Source organism: Taudactylus pleione, unplaced genomic scaffold (assembly GCF_031769625.1).
Source record: "Taudactylus pleione unplaced genomic scaffold, aTauple2 ptg000689l, whole genome shotgun sequence".
Classification (NCBI taxonomy): Eukaryota; Metazoa; Chordata; class Amphibia; order Anura; family Myobatrachidae; genus Taudactylus; species Taudactylus pleione.
Window position 1 is genome coordinate 1,819,031 of NW_028285091.1, and position 17,223 is coordinate 1,836,253.

Consider the following 17,223-nt stretch of genomic DNA (forward strand, 5'->3'; position numbering starts at 1 on the left):
CTTCTCACCATTAGACAAGGCTGCGGTGGGCTTGATGCAAGCAAAGCAAAATCCAAGAGGTCCCGGGCGATGAAGCTCGGCACCACCGCAGTATATGTAAAGTGTCCTGGCTTGCTGGTAGTCAAAGGTTCCCCTGTAGCATGTAGTCCATAACGCGTTTCGAATTGTGATCAATTCTTCTTCAGATGTGGATAGGCCTGTATTCAATTAGACGTGAAAAGCCGATACTCGCCGATCTCGTTTTTCCGCGTGGTCGGAACTTATCTCCGTATTCAATTCCAGTCGCTTTTCGCGTACGCGAAAGTCAATGCAACGTAATAGCGGAAAAAGATTCGGCTCTGGATAGCAGGTGAAAAGTGCAACATTTTTATTTTGGGGTGCAAAGCTGGGGAAACCACTCAGAACCTTTAGGACATTCCCCCAAAGGACAACTGTGTCACAAAAATCCTTGGGAAAAACTTAACACTCCAAAAAAGTACTTTAATTTTGGCGGCAAAAAAGTGGGTGGACAAGCATAAAAACTAGCGAAATAGACTTTTTGGGGGTCTGCAAGGATGGGTCAGGTGTTCTTTTGATTGCAGGTGCATGCAACAGGTGCATTTTTCAAGTTTTTTTTTTAATTCCCTTTAGAGACTTTAAAATATGCTAGCACCCATTTTCAAGTACCTCAAATTTGTCAGGACTACTTATTTTCACCAAAAAATACTGCTTAATGCTATTCTTCACCACTTGTGCAAAGACGCTAATAAGAAGCTATTGAAACAAATACCCCAAATAGTTTTATTAGGGCTATTCGGGCACATCTACATTGATCCCCAATGTTAGTGCATCTTTTTGGGGGGTTCAGGCCCCATTTCTGACAGCACTTACCACCTGTTCTGATTTCGCCGCTTACCGTTTCTGTGTGGTTTAATTGAATAGGGCGAATAGCGGGGCTGCGCACGATAAGTCCAAAACACGCGATATCGGCGGAATGTCTGGCAGGCAAAACTTTATCGCAGGTGCAAAACTAATTGAATATGGGCCTAAGTTTTATATAAGAGAGAATGTTACAATTTGTGCGATTATTGTTTCATTGTCTTTTTCCCATACACATATGAATGTGTTTTATGATGCAATCTGCTTTTTAGCAGATAATTACATAGTAACGGAATGCGATTTTAGTATGTAACCAATGATAGTTACGCATCACTGCATACTCTCACCAAGTGCGTCTTGAAAGAACAGGTTATTTCCCTATTTTTCTTCATTACAATAGCTTGTCTATTCTTAATTTATCCAAGATCGATCAAATAATGTGTAGATTTATTAGATTAGTAATGCTAGTTCAATCTTAACTTGTTTTCTGTGTATATCGTCCACAGGGAGGTTAGGCAATCAGGGGGCCAAGCTGGACGAAAACACACCCAAGGTCTAGACGGGGCAAAAGATCTTTGGGGAGCAGCAAGGATGAACCAATACTGATGTCCATGTTGTACAATTGGGGCCCACAGCCAGCCACAGTGGAAGGCCATTCAGTAAGGAGAGAACTGGAGGGTAGTGGGGTTTTCCGCATGCTTGTGGTACCTGCTGATAGTGAGGTAAGGTGAGGGATCTGGTGTACAGGACAGGTTTCACAGGGGCACACAATCTATGTCCGGGAGGAATACAAATGAGGAGGCCGCTAGCATCAGTCGATGACCTGTTCCACCATCAGGAAGCACAGCTCTAGTGAGGAATAGCGGCAAAGCCCGGGTACTAGGACCAGACACCAGGGAAAGAAATTGGCTCCAGTTCACCTCCAGAGAAGACAGAGAGCAGTACACAGTCTACGAAGATATTAGAGCTGCACCACAGATTTTAATGAACTGTAGAGTCTGAGAACTTATAAAAAATTGTCCATCTCAGACACCTTGCCCACCGTAAGTCCGCCAATTTTACATATTCTAAGTTTTGATAATTCTCCCCCTAAGCATTAACAGCCCAGTATGCATGAACATATGGATGTCTGGATAGAATACCAGAAAACACAATATATGAACCTGTTAACAGGCCACTAAAGGGAAGCCCCTCCCCCCATGACTGTGCACAGGGAATGCACCCCCCACACACAGACTCTCCCATCCATGCGTTATACAGACTATCCCATTATCAGCTGTTCACAATTTTTCTCTCCTTGTTTAAATAATTTCAGAAAAACAAAGACAACATGGTTGGCAATTATAGATTTTATTACCTTATTTGTGTACTGATCACATAACTGCATATCATGTACAAATATACACAGTACAGTTATTTCACCTAATTCTTCATAATATAGATACAGAATACAATGAAACAGAAAACACATTCCACGAGTCACTGTGCAAACTACAGTACACAATATGAGTGGTTATAAAATACAGGCCAGGAATGTACTGTAATTAGCTCAGAGAGCGCAGTACTCAGTGTTACATATATAGTTATATACCAACTGTTTCCTAGTGAACTGAGTGGCTGCATTCGCACAATGGTCAAGCTTACAATATGGCTGCCTCCTATGTGTGTTAAGCTTTCGTTGTTAGGAGAACCATCCTACATTTAGTACATCACAGCTCTAGTAAAAGGTTAAATCACAGCACACTGTTGAGGAATGCACCTGTAACGTGGCCAATACAGAGCAGTTACTTAGGGGCTCTTTGGCACTGTAATCACCAAGTTAATTGAAACATTCCTCCTAAAGAAGCACTCTTCACTCCTTTAACCTCATGTAAACACCCCGACGTGCTAAATAATAGTGTTCATTCTAGCACCCTGCACCTGTCACAAGCCGTGCAGTTCCTCTTTCCTGCCTGGGGTATCGCTCTCTGCTCTGGTGGTTTTAGCACAGATTGCTGATGCAACGAACTGTGGATACAGACCAGTATGTGCTAGAAGCACCAGAGCAGAAAGCTCTGGGGTGTGACAGGTGCAGGGTGCTAGAATGAAGACTAAATAAAATGTAAATCTCACATAAGGACACAATACAAGGCTAGTTGCACTTAGCTCCTCCCATGAAGTTTTAAAGGTTTAATCCCCTGCGGATACATCATAACCTACCATACCATACACGTACCTGTATTCATGAGTGTGTTTGTACAGCATAGCCAAATAGGTGCGTTTAACACATAACATCACAAAAATGCATTTACTTGTTGGCGCAAATATTTTTGCAGCTTCATAAATAACCACCAGTAATACTAACAGATAACAGAAGTAATTATATGAACCATCTCACACACTTTGAATTAAAAAACGTTTTGCAAAACATAAGGTCTGAAGACAAACAAAAAAAATTATAAATAATGAAATAATATGTTTGGTCTGTGATAAACCTTATAACAACGCAAGACATTTAAAAAAAATTATTTGTTGCATGCAGGGAAAATATTGTACATATTTGAATGTAGCCTATAGATACTGGATGGCTTTATTTTTACACTACAGTAGAGCTAGCGCACGCCCCCTCACAACAATGTACCAAGGGGCAAGTGTGCACCTTTTTTTTAGCCATTCTCTTAGCTTTGGTCCTAATTATAAGTGAGGGCTATAATATAACAGTGCCCCAGATCACACATTATGGGCACTTAATTAGAGATGGGCACATACACAAGTCTGCACCTGCGGGTCCCTCCCCTTCGTTTACCAGATGCGTTTGGAATACGACTGCAGGTGCAGCTTCACTAAAAGTACCAACACAACAGCTAAGAATCACAGTACACAATCAATGGTCTTATAGTGAAGATTGTGTCTGGTGGCCATTTAGTTGCAATTTAGGAGTCCATGCCCTTACTGTACTTCGGCTGCTTCTGCACGCCCACTGCCCATTTCATAAAGTCACGTTTACGTCTGAAAGACGTGCTGCTATAAAAGATGTGCAGGCGCACACAAAAAAAGTGGAAGTTGTCCCGAAAAAAAAAAGCTGAAAACCCCAATTACAACCAATCTAAATAAGGCCCTATCTCCAGCCCATTGCTGGGTTTATATATAAATTTGCATCGCCCTTCATAACTTCCATTATTAACATTTTCACATTTTGCATGATATAAAAATACTACTGCAACCTCATTTCGTATCATATAGCTCATAGAAATGGCTTTTCCCTTGTGTGAGTTTTCTGATGTCTAACAAGATCTGACTTCTGTGTATAATATTTCCCACACTCAGAACATGGAAACGGCTTCTCACCTGTGTGACTTCTCTGATGTCTAACAAGCTGTGATTTCTGTGTATAATATTTCCCACACTCAGAACATGGAAACGGCTTCTCACCTGTGTGACTTCTCTGATGTTTAACAATATCGGATTTCTGTGTATAACATTTCTCACACTCAGAGCATGGAAATAGCTTCTCTCCTGTGTGAAATCTCAAATGTAATAGAAGATTTGATTTCCATGTAAACGATTTCCCACACTCAGAACACGTAAATGGTTTCTCACCCGTGTGAATTCTCTGATGTTTAACAACATCCGATTTCTGCATAAAACATTTGCCACACTCAGAACATGGAAATGGCCTCTCTCCTGTGTGACTTCTCTGATGCGTAGCAAGATAGGACTTCCGTGTAAAACATTTCCCACACTCAGGGCATGGAAACGGTTTCTCACCTGTGTGACTTCTCTGATGTGTAACAAGAGATGACTTTTGTGTAAAACATTTCCCACACTCAGAACATGATAGCAGTTTATTATCTGTGTGATTCCTCTGTTTTCTCACAAAGCTGGACTGGTTTCTGTCACATTTATCACATTCAGAACAAGCAAATATTATATTATCACTATGAGCTGTAATATCTGTGACACTATCAGAGTTATGAGAGGGATTAGATGGTATATTAGCACTGTGGAGCACTGAATGCACAGCCAGGGTAACGGGGATTTCTCCTGATAAATCACATTTGATGTCATCTTCAATTTTAATATCTGGAGACAAAATGAGATGTTCCTCCAACGTTTTCCTGCTATTGCATTCATCTGATGGAAATAAAGAAAAAATAGACTATTTATTAAAAAAAAAAATTCACACGGAGGAGCAAATTCACACTGTTAATTTATTTCAATTAACAAACTACGCTGAGTTTCATACTTTTATATTTATCCTTTTTTTTAAATTTACTGTTAAATGCATTTTTCTGATTCCTGTTGGGGGACACTGCCGCCATGCGGTATTAGAGGCTGGCTGAGGATCTGGGCACATACAAGTTTACTAAAGAATCACCTCCCCTCTACAATGCCTCTTCCTCAGTTATAAACTTACAAGGACAAAATAATACGAAAAGCAAACATCATAAGGAGCCAACTCTCTTCCATAAACATCTTCATATCTACATTTAAACAAACATCTCCAAATCAACTGAACCAATGAGCATTAGAACAGGACCAAAGTGTGCACAAAAAGGAGTTACAGAAAATTAGATTTCATCAGAGGACACCCCAAAAGCCTGGGGTAGCCGAGACTAGGAGCCTGGCACTATAAATACTCTGCAAGATGTATAGCTCCTGCAGGGAACTTTAGCAATTTGTAGCCATGAGCCACAGTGCTAGAGAGGGTAAGAATAATCTACATCTCCATGACCAATAGCTCTAAATTATGAAAACCGAAGCACAATGGGTAGGCTGGCAATCTCCCCCAACTGAATTAAAAGAAATGTATTAGAACAGTATTATATGCAAGTATAATACTATATTCTCAAAGTTTGTGTGTGTGGGAAGGGTGGGGACATGCCAAATCTGCCGCTATGGGTAGGTATGCTCCAAAGTTAGAAGACATAGAACAAATACCCAATCTAACATCCTGCCCAGGCAAGTCTACAAAAACACCAAGAGGCTCCAACTGATCAAAAAAAAAAAAAAAAAAAAATGCCTTCAAAGTCTGTTAACAAAAAAACTGAAGCAAACGACCCAGCAAGAATATTTTTTGATACAGGGAACCTATCCGTGGACATCAGAAATTGTCTATATAGAGCATAAGATTACCGAATCTCAGGAGGCCTCCAGACTGATTAACGCAGAGACCCGGCCTCATGAAATTTGTGATGTAATCTCAGAGTGAATAGAACCTTCTGTTACCATAAAATGATCACTCCGCTATCTGTAGGAATAGAAGTATGGAAGCAGCAAAACAGAACCCCCAGCTCCAGCACTTCACCTGCTGAGGAGAAAGTCAGCACCACTGTCACTTTCTAGAAAGACTAGACCAGTGATTCCCAACCTCGGTCCTCAAGGCACACTAACAGTCCTGGTTTTAGCGATATCCATGATTGTGCACAGATGGTTAAATCAATATAACTGAGGTACTAATTAAGTCACTTGTGCTCAAGTATGGCTATCCCTAAAACCTGGACCATTAGTGTGCCTTGAGGACCGTGGTTGGAACCCCTGGACTAGACTGTATACCATTAAAGTTTACAGTCTAGCTGTGGATCAGCATTCATACCTGCAGAAATATACGGATGGTTTCTACAAAGGACTAAAGGCCTGAGCTTTCCTCAATTACGGCATCTCCAGATAGAACCGATCACAATTCCACTACTTAGTTGACTCATACTGCAGCAAACATGGGCCTGAGAGGGGCAGACTTAGAGGCGGGGGAAATTCAAGTAGCCGCAGCACTTTACTGCCGGCTAATTGATTCCCCAGGCTAATTCAATTAGCCCTGTTATTGGGGGCGTAGCCTAATTGTGGGAGGCGTGGCCTGACTGATGGTCGCCCATTCTTGCCTAATCAATGCTTGGAATTTGTCAGAATTTGCGGGTTTTTGTTTGTCCACCCGCCTCTTGAGGATTGATCATAAGTTATCAATGGGATTAAGGTCTGGGGAGTTTCCTGGCCATGGACCCAACATTTAGATGTTTTGGTCCCCCAGCCACTTAGTTATCACTTTCGCCTTATGGCAAGGTGCTCCATCATGCTGGAAAAGGCATTGTTTGTCACCAAACTGTTCTTGGATGGTTGGGAGAAGTTGCTTTTGGAGGATGTTTTAGTACAATTCTTTATTCATGGCTGTGTTTCTAGGCAAAATTGCGGCCCGGACTTAACGCCGACTTTGCCTGTTTTCCAGGCGTTAAAGTATCGCGCGCGTGCCCGCGTATTCAATTTGAAAGTAGGCGAAAACGGGACCCGGCGATACTTGGATCGGCGGTAAAAAAACTGGAATTTTCGGGAAATAATCCTAGGACCCCCCTAAAGATGTCCAGACATGGGGGATCACTATGGGTACCCCCGTTTTTGGCTGCAAAAGAAAGTTGGGTTTTTAAATTGCTGCGGCAGGTGTTTTTTTTTCCCCCGACTTTGAAGAAGTGATGCAGAAGAGCATTTAGTTTATTTTTTTCGTTCTTAAAAATGGTCCCATCAAATTTGGGGTACATGAAAATGGGTACTAGCATATTTTTAAGTCCCAAAACGCATTTTTTTTTAAATTCTGCAAAAATGCACCTGCCACGGCTATTTGAAACACCAACTTCCTTCAGTAGTTAAAAATGGGGGTACCCATAGTGATCCCCCATGTCTACACATCTTTAGGGGGGTCCTTAGAATATTTCCCGAAAATTCCAGTTTTGTTTAACCTGTAAAAACAAAAGTTCCCCATATTTTTAGAAACCACCACTGGTTTCTAAAAATATTGCAAGCCTGGGGCTGGTTTGGCTTTTGGGGGGGGGGGACCGAATGTCATTTTTTTTGTACATTTTTACTACTTTTTTTTTACAGGTTAAACAAAATGGGAATTTTCGGGAAATATTCTAGGGACCCCCCTAAAGATGTGTAGACATGGGGGATCACCATGGGAACCCCCATTTTTAACTACTGAAGGAAGTTGGGGTTTCTAATAGCCGCGGCAGGTCCATAAATGCGGCTTTGAATAAGGTGATGCAGAAAAGAATTTAGAAGTTTTTTTAGGGCAAAACAACTATGGCCATCAAATTTGGGGTACTTGAAAATGGGGTTCAGCATATTTTAAAGTTGCTAAAGTGACTTAAAAAAATCGTGAAAACCCACCTGCAATCAAAAATCACTTGGGGCATACTTAGGGACCCCCCCCAGAGTCAAATTCGTTATTTTTTAAGTTTGTACCCCAACTTTTTTTTTTCTCACCCCCTTTTACAAAGTACATTTTTGGGGTGTCCTTAATTTAATAAATTTTTTTTTTTTTTACACAGATTATCTTTGGGGGACTGTCTGAAGGCTGCACGGGGGTTCCCGAAATGTTGCACCCCAAAACCCCAATTCTGCACTTTTTAACGCCTGCCATTCATAGGCAATACTTTACCGCCTATTACATTGCATTGACTTAACGCCTAGGCGGAAAGTCTTTCAAATTGAATACGGGGTAAAACTAAAACAGGCAATAATGACGTCATCGGTGGTAAATTACCGCAAATCCGGACTTAACGCCTCAAATTGAATACGGCCCTTAGTGGTAGTTTGCCTTGGTGTCAGATCCAATGGCAAATGTTTTAAATACATTTGTATTGGTCCCCATAAAGTTAAACTGTCTATTTTTCAGAGGACATGCTACTATTTGTCTCTGATCCCCTAAGCTCAACCCCAGTTATACTAGAAACTATTAGTTGATTTGACACTTTTTCCAGGATATAGAATCAATATTCATAAATCCTAGGTCCTTACCCTAAATCAGCCAGGTACTGTACTTAGTACCACCTACCTGTCTCCTACCTTTCAGATAGCCACCAGAGTACTAAAATATGGCCCTTCTTCACAACTGTAAAAATGTACCAATCTCTTTATTAGGATGTATTCTGTTGCTGATGTTACCCATGTTTTTGATCCTGGGTGATCCCTTAGCAGTTTTCAACACCTTAAGGACACATTTTATCACACACATAATTTTTCAAGTATTTACAAGTACATCATTTAGTTCTGCTTCAAGTCTCTAGGTCTTCTGTGGGAGGGCCTACTGTTGTGGATTCGATTATCATAAGCACCTCACACGACCTGCGGGGGATTCGCTGTGGCCACAACTGTGGTTGTCCTGGTCCTGTGACTTATTTTGGGCTCTTATCAGCTACCATTAAGGACATATCCAATAGGAAGCGAAATCTTTATTTTTGGTATACAATTGGCTGTGCGATTGTATTTGTTTTTGAGCACCTTCAGAGCAAGCCCAATTTTTACTAAAATTGTCAGGACTTGATTAAGAACACCTAAGACACCCCCCTAATGACTAATTAAGCAATTGGAGTTTTGACTTCTAATGACCAGAAAAATCAACATTTTTGTTGATTTATGCACCCTAAATTAAATAAAGCAATTATTTAATCAAAGAGATAATTGCTTTGTATATAATTTTATATATTTTTTTAATTGGCTGAAAAATACCCCCAAATCAACAATTTTTCTAATGTTTGTTGGCTTTTATTGTAGAAAAGTCTTTTTAGCATTTATTTACTTTACAATTTTTTGTTACCCCAAAATTGCCTTTTTTTTCTAGTTAAAATAAAAAAAAAATTTGTTTTATTTGTACAAAATTAAATAGACAAAGTTTGTTTATATGGAAAAATTGCTGATTTCCCCATTTGTTCTAATTTATGCATTGGTATTTTTTTTTTTTTAATTCGCGTCCGATTTTTCTTTTTTTTAGTCGATACCACAAGTATCAAGAGCACACACACACCCGCGGTAATTGAAAAATGGTTGTGATGCCCGCAAAATATTTTGCTTGGAAAACTTCACGGACAATTGAAAATGCCCCTTACAGTCCTTAGCTTTGCAAACTTACAAGAAGTTCATATTAGATTTTTGCATAGGGCGTGCATTTCCCCATCTCAAAGGAGATAATAAATAAATATATATATACATTTATTTATTACCAGGTGAAGTGGGTCTATGTTTGAATTGTAGCTCTGCCTCAGGGACTATGGCTCATAATTTTTGGACTTGCCCCAAGACTTGAAGATTTTGAAATAAGCTTTAACTACAATTTATAAGACTCATTTTACTCTCATTCATAGGGAGGAATTCAATTGATTTCGCGGCCTGCATCTCCCGTCTAAAGTGACAGGAGATCGCAGGCCGCTATTCGATTGTGCCAGAATTTCATGCTGATCGCGCCCATAGAGGTCAGGTTTAGCCGTGTAAAGCAGCTAAACCCGACCAAAGTGCTGGGCGCGATCGCGAAAAATGATGTTTGGGTGCCCAAACATGTCACTTTTCGCACATTTCAGCTCTCATCCCCCAGGGGCTGCGAGCTGAAAAGTAGCGCTTGGCAGCTGATCGCGCCCGACAGGAGCAAGAATAGAATAGCTCCGTCGGGCGCGATAGGGGCTGGAGAGAATTGAATTCCGCCCATAAAGCATTAATATAGTTATTATGAAGCCTGGGACCCCATGTTACCCGGTAATGTGGGAAAACCCCTTCTGTCGCTTATACTCTCAATGGCAAAGAAGGCCATCCGTACCAAGTGGGTTTCCTCTGCTCCACCATCCATATCTACGGCCAAATTCGCACTGTTAAACTATTATATTTTGACAGGAGAGCGGCCCTCCCTAATATCGAACAAAAAGGGTATTCAGTTTCTAGGAGAAAATGGAACCTTTATATCGAATGCTTGCCACCACAAGATCAGACTAATATTTTTCAGTCAACCACTTGGTATCTATTACGTCAATGATGACCTTCCAGCCACACGTGTTCTGCAGGTATTTCTTCCAACCCCATTGTTTAGCAATTTATGGGACTGTTTATTTTAACTAGTCACTTTTGTCCTGCAATCTAGATTTCTTCTTGTGGGTTACTCTGCATAGGTCATCGGGTTCCTCCAACCCCCTCCCATTAGCTATTTGCTCAATCCCTCTCCCTTCTTCAATTTCATTCTTTATTTTTGTATTCGGTCTTTTTTCTTACTCCATATTAAGGAAATTATTTTTTCATTCTCTTTTGACAAAGCGTAATTGGATGCTAGCTGGTTACTAACAAATATTATGTACTTACTATTGTACTATACTGTTCTGCATCACTAGGATTACTGTTGTTGAATACAAAACAGAAGTTGTGAAATCTGTGGGAAACCTGGAACCAGTACCAGTTTGTTCCAATCCATCTTACAGAAAATTAAACCTCTAGCTTAGGAAGAGAGATGAAGTATCCAACGGAAGATAGTCAAAGGTGCCACCAAAATGAGCTTTGTCAGGCATGCCTAACTCCACGTCATCAGGGATATGTAGCGTAACTGTCATGGAACATACTACAACCTGGTCTAGAGGAAACCCCATGACCACACACAGAGTCCCAAAAAACCTCTGCCAAATAACTGCCTGGCATCTTCGGGAAAATGACCTTCCTTCCCAAGGCTGAACCCCCTCAGGTCAAGAGAAGCTGCAAGTAAGCCTCCTCCTAAGAGGAGACCAAGATAAGTTGAAAGACCCGCTTCCACAGACTCGTTCTATGCCACCTGCCACCTCTGTGAGCTAAACACCTCACAAAATATTCTCCACCCACAAATCTGAAGTATCCAATGGACTTGGAACAATAGAAAACAATCATCTCCAAAAAAAACACAAAAAGGGTGTGAAAATACCGTCTCATGCAGACTGTTTATCAGAGGATTTGGAGGGCTGTTGCCCTGTCATGGCTGCCTATCTAATCCACCGTTATCCACCATGCGGGACAATGGTTATACTTCTAGATAGTTTAGCTGTCAAAGTTCTGGTGAAAGGAGCTACCTTTTATTATGCACTGGAAGACAGTAGTACCAGTTCCTATGATGAGCATACAGAATTAATACTGACAGGGTCCTGTCCACTAGCAACTCAGGACCTCAACTAATGTGCCTGCCCAACAACTACTGCTAAAACCAAACTCCTAGTTTCCATAAAACTAGCATCAGAAACTATGATACAAAAATCTGTTGATACTTTCCTAACCTGATAAAGTAAGGTAACCCTCTGATTTGCTCCTATCAAACAGTAACCCCACAATTGCTAGAAGACCTGGATAGGCAGGCCACTGGCATGTCCCCATTAGGTGTAATACCTCCAAGGTGAATTTCACAAAACTATGGAGAGGATGGTAGGGAAATGCATAGAAAAATCCCCAAAATGTCAGAAAAGGGAAAATAGTTTAGGTCAGTATCTTAAGACTCTGGGCAAAACTTACTAAGCGGCGGGTTCTAAACCCTGGTGGTTTGGCGGCAGATTTGCTATCTGCAGATTTACTAAGGCCAAAACCGCTGCAAAACCGCTGTCAAAATACATTTTAGAATAGAGTAGAACAGGGCTGTCATTTAGAAACCGCTGCAAAACCGCCGCCAAACCCCCAGGGTTTAGAACAGAATAGAACCCGCTGTCAAACCGCCGGGGTTTAGAACCCGCCACTTAGTAAATTTTGCCCTGTGACCCTACAAAAGTAGGTCAATGTTCCCAATGTCCACCAAAGCAATTTCTCTAACAACAATCAGTCTTCAAGTGTCACCATGTGCTGACAATATAGATACAGCATAATCTGAAATGGTGTACCTGGGCTTGTAACACACAGTGACATGATGTGAGGGGGAGAGCAGGAGTATAATAGGGGCTGATGGCTCCTGATGTATGAGATACATCAGAGAGTGTAGGAAGGAGACTGGTCAGATCTCTGGGCTGGTAACACACAGTGACATGATGTGAGGGGGAGAGCAAGAGTATAATAGGGGCTGGTGGCTCCTGATGTATGAGATACACCAGAGAGTGTGGGGAGGAGACTGGTCAGATCTCTGGGCTGGTAACACACAGTGACATGATGTGAGGGGGAGAGCAGGAGTATAATAGGGGCTGATGGCTCCTGATGTATGAGATACACCAGAGAGTGTGGGGAGGAAACTGGTCAGATCTCTGGGCTGGTAACACACAGTGACATGATGTGAGGGGAAGAGCAGGAGTATAATAGGGGCTGATGGCTCCTGACTCTCCCACTGGGCAGATACATTTCCCTCATTAGTCTGTACTTACAGAGGAGAGTGTAGAATAAGAGATTGTTATAGTGACAGATCAAGGAGAATATGTGACTCTTTTCTGTAATAAGTGATTATTACTCACCTGTGCTGATATCTGTAGGGATTTCCTCCTCCTTACACTGCTGATCACCCCTCATATAGGACTCTTCTTCTTCCTCTATATCTTCTGCCTTTATATCAGTCACATACGTCTTTTCTTCTTCCTCTATATCTTCTGCCTTTATATCAGTCACATACATCTCTTCTCCCTTCAGATCACTTAGGTATTCAATCTAAATACACAGAAACAAAATAACACAACAAACAAATTTATGTCTGATTTTATCAGCTGAGATTACACAGCACACACACAGCTGCTCTTCAGATCATATAATGACAATCACTTTGGTATTTGGGGAGACCCTAAATCCCACCTACCTGATCCTCCTGTGGGGTCCTGTGATTCTTATTTGTACAATCCTGTGTATATAGAGGATGGGGACATCTCTCTGGGACATCTCTGTTATTGTACCCTTCTGTAGGAGACACACAGTGACTGAGTACATTGTATATATGTGGATATCTGATGATATGTGTATATAAGGGGTACTCAAAACAGATGTATACTATACTATACTACAAAACCTCTTACCCTGTGATGTGAGTGGCTGGTGATCCTCCACCATCAATTCCTTGTGTTCTTCTATATACTCCTCCTCCTGCATGGAGAGATAGACAGTGACATCCTGTCATCTTATAGGAACCTGACACACACAATGATACAGTCATCATCCAGACACAGCCCCTGGTGTTACTGTATAATGTCCAAATCCCAGCAGTCACCTCTCCAGTAATCACCCAGACACACATTCCCAGCAGTCACCTCTCCAGTCATTACCCAGACAGCGCCTCTGGTGTTACTGTATAATGTCCCATTCCCAGCAGTCACCTCTCCAGTCATCACCCAGACACAGCCTCTGGTGTTACTGTATAATGTCCCATTCCCAGCAGTCACCTCTCCAGTCATCACCCAGACACATGCCCTAGTGTTACTGTAAAATGTCCCATTCCCAGCAGTCACCTCTCCAGTCATCACCCAGACACATCCCCTGGTGTTACTGTATAATGTCCCATTCCCAGCAGTCACCCCTCCAGTCATCACCCAGACAAACACTCCCAGCAGTCACCTCTCCAGTCATTACCCAGACACAGCCTCTGGTGTTACTGTATAATGTCCCATTCCCAGCAGTCACCTCTCCAGTCATCACCCAGACACATCCCCTGGTGTTACTGTATAATGTCCCATTCCCAGCAGTCACCTCTCCAGTCATCACCCAGACACAGCCCCTGGTGTTACTGTATAATGTCCCATTCCCAGCAGTCACCTCTCCAGTCATCACCCAGACACATCCCCTGGTGTTACTGTAAAATGTCCCATTCCCAGCAGTCACCTCTCCAGTCAGCAGCTGAATGATCTTGTATGTGAGATCCAGGATCTTCTGGTCATTGTCTCTCACATTTATGAGAGAGTGAGGTGGAGGCACCGTGATGGGGATCTGGGCCCTGATCAAAGCTCCTGACACATGGGGACAGTTACCTGTCACATGCTCACCAGATGTTTTCTTTACTACTGTGTAATCCTGTGCATTGAGGGAGACATAAAAAAATCTGTCTATTAGGAATTACTTTTAGGGGCTAATTGTAAAAAAATTAAATATGAAGTAGTGTCACTGTGACACTTCCAGACCCCCTCACCTCCCCAGTCGGTCCCTGTATTATTACTATAGATATAAGTACTGTCACACTCCCAGATCCCTTCACCTCCCCCATCATGTCCATGTATTATTACAATAGCTATAAGTGATGTCACTGTGACAATTTCATAAACCCTTACCTCACCAGTCAGCAGGTAGATGATCTCTAGAGTGAGATTTAATATCCTCTCAGTCATGTGATCTGGCTCCTTGTCCATCCTCAGTGATGTAAGCAGAATAGGTTTCTCCCTCAAGTGATTTCTAATATAGACTCTGGTTTCTCACATCTCAGTTATCTAAGAACAAGTATCATAATCATAGTAAGAATCACAGAATACACAAGTGACATATTACAATTTAAATATTCCTATTTCCCCCCCCCGGGGCCAAATTATCTTGTTTCTTAGATGTTCCTCTGATCCAGCTTCAGAAGACTCCTCAGTAACCTTCACACAACGCCATATTGCCTACACCCTTCTTTGCTGAGGCTTTCTTACCCCTGTGCTGTGCCTATTTGTGCTAGTTTTGCGCTCTTCACATTACAACATCAATGAGTCATTTTTTTATGCAGTACCCAAATACATTATACCTTGGGATTTTTTTTAGAAGATTTTGAATGGTCAGAAAATGAACTTCATTTGATCAGACTTTTTCATACGTAAAATAAAATCTTATTCAAAATGGACAAAAAAGTTTTTGTTTTTTCTCCTTGAAAGAGTGAACTAAGAGCAATTTTATTGTCATTGTATCATTACTGCAGCATCCCAGCATTCTACACATATTAGGTTTTCACTTCTTATAACTTTTTTGGCTTTTGCTGGCTTAAACTAAATGTATATAATGCATTGAAGACACTGTATACAGCCTCCTGCCCAGCAAAGGACGGGTACGGGATGCTGGCGCTCAGGATCCCAGCTGTCATCCCGAGAGGGTTAGGATACCGACACTTGTCGGTCAGTATCTTTATCCTCCCCCTGTCCGTACCCTAACCCTCCTTCCCCGATGCATAAACCTAACCTCCCCCTCCCCGCACCCTAAACCTTACCTCCCCCTCTTAGTGCCTAATCCTAACCCTCCCCCTAGTGCCCAATCCCTAACCCTCCCCCAAAACCCAGTACTTACCTTCAGGATTCTGGCTAGTGTCGGGATGCCGGAGTCAGCATTCTGACTGCCGAAATCCCCTCGGTCAGGCTATTGACCGCATCCCCTTACTGTCGCCCCAAACCCATCACCTGCATTAGGGAAATCTCAGTGATGTCATCTAGCACTGGCATGAAGGCCGCTGATTCTTCCCCCTAAGCTCACCACCTATAATGGTGAACAGTGAAGTAAGGTAAGAATTTCTGTCATTATCAGAGCTTTACTGAGGATGACGATTGAGACTTGTCCTCTGCGGTACGGGTCCACTCATGGCCAGGAATCTTGGTTTTCCCATGCACTTCATATTGTCCAAAGCAGTGTCTTAGGGGGTGACTGGCGTGCTCTAGTGCACAAGTGCTAGATGGATGCTTAGGAAGCTAATGTTGCGGGTAACATGGCACTAGAGCAGTGATTCCCAACCTCGGTCCTTGAGGCACACTAACGGTCCTGGTTTTAGTGATATCCATACCTAAGCACAGATGGTTAAATCATACATGCCTACCCTCCCGGTTTTCGCGGGAGGCTCCCGATTTTTCGGGTAACCCCCCGCACCCCCGGAAGGGTAGGCATTTCTCCCGCATTCTGCCCACTTCCTAGTGAAGTGGGCAGAATTAGGAGAATACCCGCGGCAATCGCGGGTCTCCGTGAAGGGGCGGGGCTTAAGCTGTGATTCTGCATGAATCACAGCATTTGGCCCCTCCCCCTATGTAAATTGTGCCCAATCACGGCAATTTTACCACGAGGGGGCGGGGCTTAATGACACAAATCGTCAAGCCCCGCCCCCGTCGGCCCCCTGCTGCTTCTCTTATCCGGGCTTCTCCCGGGAAGAGAATATTAAAGGTAGGCAACCCTGGGTTAAATCAAAATAAGTGAGGCACTAATTAGGTCACCTGTGCTCAAGTATGGCTAGCCTTAAAACCTGGACTGTTAGTGTGCCTTGAGGACTGTGGTTGCTCCAACAGTGATATAACAGGGCAGCAGTCAGTTCTCCCGTATTATATTTACAGGACACCAAAGTCTGCTTCACCTGTAGCGATTCTACTTCTCCTGTATAAGGACAAAGACAGTTATCCAGAGACTTCTCCACAAATAATCACAGGATACCGGGGTCCACTAATACTGAGGTGACACCACAGTCTGCTGCCCCTGTATGACGATAATAATAATAAATAGCATTACCATTTTGCCCTCGGCGACCAAGAAAGCTGCCGCTAGTAGCCAAGAGCAACTGAGTTCACACGACGGAGGCCACCATGATGCCGTGTTATTTCCTAATGGTTTGGTATTCGATAAAATGGCCGCCGCCGCCTGCCGCATCCTGTTTCTCTTACACACAGACAGATGACAATCTGTAAACATCTTGTAATACACACACTTACGCTCTAGTGTTCCGATCTCCTCTCTCCC

At 42.4% G+C, this 17,223-nt stretch overlaps 1 protein-coding gene across 1 annotated transcript in view; it reads right to left on the reverse strand.

Annotated features, from left to right (window-relative positions):
• LOC148477813 (uncharacterized) overlaps positions 1-16,923 on the reverse strand; it is a 204,395-nt gene extending 187,472 nt beyond the window's left edge. Inside the window, 7 exon segments of the mRNA XM_088456150.1 lie at positions 4,102-4,971; positions 13,026-13,215; positions 13,361-13,458; positions 13,575-13,686; positions 14,374-14,562; positions 14,817-14,972; positions 16,844-16,923. Coding sequence (XP_088312276.1) covers positions 4,102-4,971; positions 13,026-13,215; positions 13,361-13,458; positions 13,575-13,686; positions 14,374-14,562; positions 14,817-14,894 — 1,537 coding nt within the window. The 5' untranslated portion in view covers positions 14,895-14,972; positions 16,844-16,923.
• Positions 16,924-17,223: the final 300 nt, after the last annotated feature.